At 38.2% G+C, this 8355-nt stretch overlaps 2 protein-coding genes across 4 annotated transcripts; one reads left to right on the forward strand and one right to left on the reverse strand.

The window, feature by feature from the left end:
• The first annotated feature begins 571 nt into the window (after positions 1-571).
• LOC103415891 (stress-response A/B barrel domain-containing protein UP3-like) lies at positions 572-1574 on the forward strand. The gene has a single exon (XM_008354169.4). The coding sequence runs from the start codon at positions 643-645 to the stop codon at positions 1450-1452; it is 810 nt and encodes a 269-aa protein (XP_008352391.1). The 5' UTR covers positions 572-642; the 3' UTR covers positions 1453-1574.
• Positions 1575-4777: 3203 nt separating this feature from the next.
• LOC114821818 (uncharacterized) lies at positions 4778-7079 on the reverse strand. 3 transcript variants are annotated; one of them, XM_029095244.2, is made up of 5 exons: positions 6727-7079; positions 5723-5812; positions 5587-5614; positions 5431-5484; positions 4778-5084 (listed from the first exon to the last, which is right to left on the reverse strand). In XM_029095244.2, exons 1-5 carry the CDS (start codon positions 6893-6895, stop codon positions 4997-4999), a joined length of 429 nt encoding a protein of 142 aa, XP_028951077.1. In that variant the 5' UTR covers positions 6896-7079; the 3' UTR covers positions 4778-4996. The 3 variants fall into 3 exon arrangements, 1 of the variants encoding a protein (XP_028951077.1); XR_011576020.1 differs by lacking the exon at positions 5587-5614 and adding an exon at positions 5113-5246 and having other exon boundaries at positions 4822-5020; positions 6727-6908; XR_011576019.1 differs by lacking the exons at positions 4778-5084; positions 5587-5614 and having other exon boundaries at positions 5380-5484; positions 6727-6908.
• Positions 7080-8355: the final 1276 nt, after the last annotated feature.

Consider the following 8355-nt stretch of genomic DNA (forward strand, 5'->3'; position numbering starts at 1 on the left):
AAATACAAATTTGAACCACATTATTGTTAGCTCATTGTGAGGCTTAGCCCACTCCCCCACCCTCTCAGTGTAGATAATATCGTTTGTTCAAAAAAAAAAAATTTAGCACTCACTGATTGCATATTTACAAGTGTCCTTAATGATAAGTAAAAAAATATACAAATATAACCTTTGCTAAATAATCAAAAGAAATTTTATCTTAAACAACCAAACATGAAAAAAAAAACTTCAAACCTCTAACTTTAAAGTTTTACTTGAATATATAACGTTGTTATATAATAAAATTAAGAAACTTTCGTTTTTAGGGTGTTATTATACACTCAAAATATCTCATTGTACTCCAAATTTTTATATTTGAAGCCCTGTACTATTGCACATTTCGTTCTCCTTCAACGCCCCTCTTGTATTTAAAATATCAATCGGGAAATAATAAACACACCTACTCACCCATCCTGATTAACTGAAAAAGGAAAATTAAAAAGAAAATAAATGGGCCTAATCAGAGCAAATATAGGCCCAATTAAGGATCCTGGACTTTTCAGTAGCTATCCAATTGTCACTGTCATACGCTATATACAACAACAGAAAACCAACCACACACCCACACGTCCCACGCACTCGTTTGATTTTCTCGGCGACAATATGAATCTCACCCTGCGTGCACCCGCTACATTTTTCACCCATTCATTTTCTAGCACTTTCTCACCTTCCAAACACATCCTCCGTTGCTCCAAACCCTCACCCTCCCACCTCACCCCCAAAATCACCATGTCCTCCACCGCCTCCTCCGCCACCCAAACAGTCATCGAGCACATCGTCCTCTTCAAAGTCAAGGACGACACCGACCCAGCCAAGGTCAGCGCGATGGTCAACAACCTCAACGGCCTCACCTCTCTCAACCTCACACTCCACCTCACCGCCTCCCCGATCCTCCGCACCCGATCCTCGCCCTTCGCCTTCACCCACCTCCTCCACAGCCGCTACAGCTCCAAAGACGACCTCAGCGCCTATACTGTGCACCCGGGGCACATGAGCGTGGTGAAAGAATCGGTCCTCCCCGTCTGCGACGACATCATGGCCGTCGACTGGGTCGCCGACGACCTCCAGGGCCCTGCTGTCCCGCCGCCGGGATCTGCAATCCGCCTGACGTTTTTGAAATTGAAGGAGGGTTTGGGGGAGGAGTCGAAATCAGAGATTTTGGGGGTGATTAAAGGGATTAAGGAGAGTTTTGGGGAGATTAATCAGATTAGCGTTGGGGAAAACTTCTCGCCAGGGAGGGCAAAAGGGTATTCGATTGCGTCGCTGGCGGTGCTTCCGGGCGTGAAGGAGCTTGAAGGTTTGGATTCGAAGCAGGAGCTGGCGAAGGCGGAGAAGGACAAGGTCAGGGAGCATTTGGAAAGCGTGATCGTGCTTGATTATGTTGTTGGGTCGCCTCAATCTGCAAGTCTCTGAAGATTTTTGTGCACTGTTCTGTGTACTTTGATGAATCACTCAATAAGCTCTGTGTTGTTTAAGCTGATTAATCACTCAAGATGATTAAGTTTAATGCAAAGGGATGTTTTTGATTTTCATAAGGTTGCGAAAATGCAAGGTTTTGGATTTTTGGCGTTTTGATTCATAGGCTGCCTTCGGAAAATACTTGGAAGTGGTGCTTTCGAAAGAAGCACTTGTCGAGTCCTCCAAATATGCTTCCACGATTCATAAGCATTTTGAAGTTTCTGTCGAATATAATTAAAAATAATTTCGAAACCTTAAACTCACAACCAAATTTATATGTTGGGTTCGGGTTGACATGAAATTAACATCAACACTTTTCTGGCAAGCCCAAACACAGTACAGTTACTAATTATATCATTATTTTTCAACATAAACACGACACAATTACTAATCGTACCTTCCTAGAGCCCAGTGAGAGTGCTTGATTCCGGATTAGCGAGTTACACGATTACTTAATTACCAATGAGTTATGTTATGGTATATCATCTTTGGTTTTGCAATTTCTAATGGGTTATGTTATAGTATATCATCGTTGGTTTTGCATCACTACGTGGATTTAAATCCCGTTAATGGCTAATCTAATATCTAATCTAACAAAATCTATCGTTTGATAAAATAAAAAATAAAAAAAGAAACCTGGTATTTTTAAATTTATTATTGTTATTATTATTATTATTATTATTTCATATATTAACTGGTATTAGAGTTTGTTTAATTGGCAACCGATAGGCATGATCAAAACGATTATAGTCAAGTCCGGCCTTGTCGATATGTCATAGCAAATTTTACAAGCTCGAACTGGATGGGTTTCCATACAACAGTGACCAAATGTTGATGGACAAGCCTAGTTGATGGTCTCCAGATGGCTTTGGCTAAAGGCCTTCTCAATTTGGAAGCGGAGGGAAACTCAAAGATACTCATCGATGCTATTAATGGTAGATTTTCAGCTCCGCGACATCTCTTCACTTTGATCTACAAATTTGCATGTAAATTCCTGAGCTCTTTTTTCCTACCACGTGTGTCGCGAAGCAAATTTTATAAAAGATGCGAGGGCGGCTGTAGGACATTCCTACTTGGATCCCTGCTATGTAGTTGAACATTTTGCTTAATAAGGCGAAAGCAGTGATTTTGTGATTATTCAAGCCGCCCTAGAAGATTCTCTTTATAATTTCGTTTCATATAGACCTTGTAACTCTAATAGGCTAGAGTGTCTAGACACAAATTCATCTATTATTTTAACTTCCAAGTAAAATCGAAATTTGAATTTGCTACACAAAAATATTTCTCCTAACAAAAGAAACAAAAATCATGGCAAAACTAATCATGCATGCATGACTTGACAAATTCCCAAGATTCCCATCATACTGTTTGCTCCCTAAATCCGCCATGAGGTCTTGCGGGCAAGTCGGGGATTTACTGCACATACGAGATTGGTGGGTGCGGGCGTGCCACTACTAGATGCCGCTAGTAGACGGGTTTTGAATGATTGAGGTTGCGCCTGAGTTTGACTTCGAATCAAGAGATTGTGCCATTGAGTGGGAGTTGCTCAAATTAAGGTTCTTTGTTTGCCTTGAAAATAAGGACTTTACTTATATGGAGAGATAGAACAATACGTAAATGACAAGGTTGCTTGGAAATATAAATAACAAAGGAAAGTGACTAATATTGCAGATTGCTTGTAATTTATATGACTGGAAATGAGTACATAAAAGCTACAAATGAGATCGATACCGCAAGTGAGCAGCAGAGCTAATAAACTAGATAAAAGAAGGTTTTTGGCAAATCTGGTTTGAGCAGAGTTTGTGCTTTTGTTTGTTTGTTTGAGTGTCCATAATCCTTGTGCATCTACTCCTTTTTATAGAGGTCTGGAGGAAACCCTCCTGCTGAGGTTTTGTACTTGCCCGAAAGAAGCTTGGGCAGCTTGCATTTCCTTACTTGGGTAGCTTGCATTGCTTTTGCCAACTTGCATGTAGAAACAATATTAAAAGGGGAATTTGCATCTCCACCATATGTTTTTAGCACATGTTTTCCCACTTGTAATAAACTAACATTTAAAAGAAGCAAGTTGGCTTCTTTCACATTTTCTTTGCATCCACACCCGTATGTTGCCTTCCAACCCATTTGCAAGGATGCATGTATCTTGATTAAACAATGCTTGACAAATCTCCACCACCAAAACAAATTGGAAGAACAATATTATAGTGTCCAACCCCTCTACCTGTATCTAAATATCTTTCCAAGTTAGCTTTCTTGCATATTAATCCTCCAAATGCCATATTTTACCCAAATTGCCCAAATAAGTAAAAATAGGTATATTTTGAGTGCAAACACATACCTTGTATTTTACCAATCATGACACTGCACTCACGCCATGTCTTCTCGATCGAGTTTAATCAGACATTCTGTTTTCTATGAAGCGTTTATTCGATATTCCTTTAAGATTTTTTTTAATTAATATTATTAAGGGGAGGGACCAGGGAGATTCAAAATTATTACAATAATTTAGGAGAGGGGAAGTTTAGAATCTAGATGTATAAGTGGAAACTCAACACTTTATCTACTGAAATATTGGACCACATGCAAATATTCCTTAACCATCGAGTTTAATCAAACATGATTTTGTTTGTGTTATCTATTTATAAGAGGGATGTTAACTACCTTCACCCCTTCCCTTTCCCATTCCACTAGTAAAAAAAACACTTTGCGCGACGCAGGTCATTCGTCGCGCAAAGTAAAAAAACGTCGCGCAAAACTTTGCCCAACTCACCTTCGTCGCGCGCAAACCGTCGCGGCAAGGCAGTGACAGAAGGCTTTGCGCGACGCATGTACCCCATCGTCGCGCAAATCCACTTTGCGCGACGTAGGCTACGTCGCGCAAAGCTGTTTTGCGCGACGTAGAATGCGTCACGCAAATCCACTTTGCGCGACGACGGGTTACATGCGTCGCGCAAAGTGGATTTTGCGCGACGTAGGGACTTGCGTCGCGCAAAGTTGTTTTGCACGACGTAGGAACTTCTTCGTCGCGCAAACCTTTTTTTTTTTGCAAAAATTATTTAATTTTTAATAAATATTGTATTTTTTTTTTAGAAGAATAAATATTGTAATTAAATTCTAAACAATAATTAATAAACCAAGAAACAATATTTATTTATAAAATATATGAAAATGTACATACAAGATGTTCGAATATAAAAAATATAAAAAAAAAAACTACAACAAGTAGCCTTCTAATCTTGATGCATCAAGCTACTGGGTATCGACTAAGCGAAGTGGTTGGGAGGTCGAAGGTGGAGCAAGATCAAGTGCTGACATCAAGATTTGGAGGCTGAACATCTGTAAAGCTCGTAAGATCATACTCATCTTCTCGTCCTGGGCCGAAAACTGGGTTGCAATCTCGCCTTCCTGGGCTTCCCAGGCCGAAAACCGGATTTACAATCCAATTCAAAAGAATTGGGGTTTAACTCCATGATGTCCATTTTCACTTTTGGGAAACGACCCACTAACTGAGCAAGCTAATTGAAATCTGAATTCCGATATCAAAAGTCAAACTACAAATACGCAACTGACCATAGAATCCAAGGGAGAAACTGCAGAGAAAGAAATAAAAAGACTTACGTCTATCTCCAGTATTGTAACCCCTAGCTTAACAGATAAATTTTTCTTGAACACATTAAACTTGGGAGCCAAATCCTTTGCAGCAGGGCCACCATCAACACCAACTTATGTCACTTCATACATCCTCCTCTTTACTTAACAAAAACAGAAAATAATATATAATTTATCATTACTGTTTCCTATTCTCTCCACTTGTATTAGTAAAACTCTATCTTTAACCTATCTAGACGCTGATTCATAGAAAAGAAAGATTGACGGATCATCATCTACTTGACAAACTTATGAGTATTAATTCCACACAAGAAAAACTGAGCTTACAGTGGCACAGTTAAAATATAGGTCTGGATTGGACTGCATTCTTTCATCCTTTTCCTGATACGCAACATAAAACATTAGAACATCTTCTAACTGACAGAAGATCCATACTTACAAGAAATACAGCACATAGACAACTGACTCTGCGGTAGTTCTTACTTTAAGCACTTGCAGCATTTTGGTATGCCTTCAAAGATTGCAGAAGTGTTACATGCTATACAACTTATCAAGTATAAATCTTACTCAATTCCGAAGAACATAAAACTTTTTGAGAAGGTTGATTATGAGATTTTACACAATGAATTGCCATCCTTGACATCAAGAGTTATGGCTTCCTTGGCATGTTGAATGCTTTCATCAACAAGTTCTGCCTCATTGTCGGTACCTAGAAAAATGATGAAAACTTGGTAAGCATAATGACACACACATCATGAAAAACAACAGGAAAAACAAGTTGAGCGACAAAATGGTTGCCTTGAGCCATTTTTCTTTCAAGCATCGAAAGTTGACAAAGTATCTGCCTGTTTGGACCATGCCTCCAAACGCAATGCACATATCAATCATAAAATTTATAGTACAATGAATCGAGAGGTCACTGTAATAAAACTACAAAAATCTAATCAAGAAGAACCTTGCTTAAGGCAAGATTAAAGCAGTTCTTGGCTGAAGATAGATCTCCCTTCTTCTAAGTGCAGTTACCTAAACATAGTCAAGCATCTGCAAGAGATGGATTCAACTTAACCTACATCGCCGTTTATATTTCAGGAAGTGAACTGAAAGCATTACAAACATGCTCAACTACAGGAAGTCACAATGCATTCTTACATCCTTTGAGAGATTATCCTCTGCTTCTTTTCTATAGTTCGGTAAAACATCCAGTATCTTTCCTCTAAGATATTCGTATTTCGCACATTGAGCCGGATGTTTTCTTTGCTCTGGTAAAAGACACAGTGTTTGAAACTTGAACTAATAAGATACAAATACAAGTGCAAAATAATAATAAAGGAATTAGCAGTGACAGCGATTCGAGAACACAATGTAGGCATTATCGTTACAGAAACAACACTTTTATCAGGGGGAGATTTTGAATTCATCAACTTTTTAGTCTATTTCTCAAATTTTAAGCTTCTATGTGTACCAATGTAGTCCAAAATTGGAACTTCAAAGTTGAAACGAGCATATCAACGAAAACCCACAAAAGAGAAAGGCACAAATCGGGTTTATAATAAAAGGGCACTTAGGTCAGCTTCAAATGGAATTAACAGAGATTAAAACGAAATGGGTAAATGGAAAAATTACCAAGAGGAATGGAATCGAGGAGGTTGAGGGCAAGATCGGAATCGATGTTTAATCTGGAGATTTTGTCATCCGGGTCGGCCGAAAAGTAGGTGTCTCGGAGGAGGTAAAGAGCTTCGACAGCTCTTGCGGTTTTGGCCAGTGCGTCGTCTTCCACTGCTCGACTGCTCATCGCTCAGACACAGTCGCACGCAGAGCCAACTGTGTGAACGAGAAAGGACTCTCAACTCCAAGTTGTTCTTAAGAGGAAACCGAAGCAAACGACGTCGTCTGGGTGTGGAGAGGGGAGATTGTGAGCTTGTGCTGTGTGAAAATAAGCAGGAGAAGCACTCGGCTCTAAGCGTGAGCGAGACGGAGTGAGAGAGAGGGCGAGATGAGCAAGAGGGGAGAGAGACCGAGCGAGCCAGAGGGAAGAGAGAGACAGATGGGCGGGTAGCGTCTGGAATCTTTTCCAATTAAGCCCTAAAAAGCGTTTATTTGTTTCAATTATACCGCCAAAATTTTAACAATTGCGCGACGCAGTTATAAATTATGAGGTCGCGCAAAGTGCTTTTGCGCAACGATCACATTCTGTCGTCGCGCAAAGTATATTTCAAAAAAAAAATTTATTATAAAATTTACTAAAAATTAACTTTATTCTCCTTAAATTTTTTTTTACATAAAACCCACAATAATATATTTTTTTAACAAAATTTAGACCCAAGCTACAATAATAAATTTAAAGCTACTTAATAAATACACATACCATTCAGTTTCTTAAGTGTTATACATACAAAATAAATAAATTTAAATCTACTTAATAAATAAATATATATATATATATATATATATATATATATACACCATTGAACTTGATGGGATACGCATTGTACAAAATTAGTTTCAATGATCCAACCGTCAAACTTGTTTATATATACTTCAAGATCACATATGCCAAAAATCACAAAAAACAAACGTTCACAGATCAAGTGACGGGACAAAACTTTTCGACGGTTATAAACAAAAAAATCATGATTTAACGGTTATTTTAACTCTGATTTTGGTGATTTTTTACAGCTACACTTCTGGTTCCTATATGAATGCAAGTAACTAATTCGATCGTCAATTTAAAATATTTACACAAGTGGATACCACAAAATCTTATGTTATACTTGATGAAAGTATAAATAAAATCCAAGTGTTAGGGAATCTATCGTTTTAATGGGATACGCATTGTACGAAACTAGTTTCAACGATCCAACCGTCAAACTTGTTTGCATATGCTTCGAGATCGTATACACCAAAAATGGCAAAAAAAAAAACCTTCAAAGATTAAGTAACAGAACAAAACTTTTCGACGGTTATAAACGAAAAAATCACAATTTAACGGTTTGTTTAACTCCGATTTTGATGAGTTTTTACAACTACACTCCTGGATTCTATATGAATACAAGGAACTGATTCGATCATCAATTTAAAATATTTACACAAGTGGATACCACAAAATTTTATGTTATACTTGATGAAAGTATAAATAAAATCCAAAGTGTTAGGGAATATATCGCTTTAATGGGATACGCATTGTACGAAACTAGTTTCAACGATCCAACCGTCAAACTTGTTTGTATATGAGTCGAGATCGTATACACCAAA

Source organism: Malus domestica, chromosome 15 (assembly GCF_042453785.1).
Source record: "Malus domestica chromosome 15, GDT2T_hap1".
Lineage (NCBI taxonomy): Eukaryota > Viridiplantae > Streptophyta > Magnoliopsida > Rosales > Rosaceae > Malus > Malus domestica.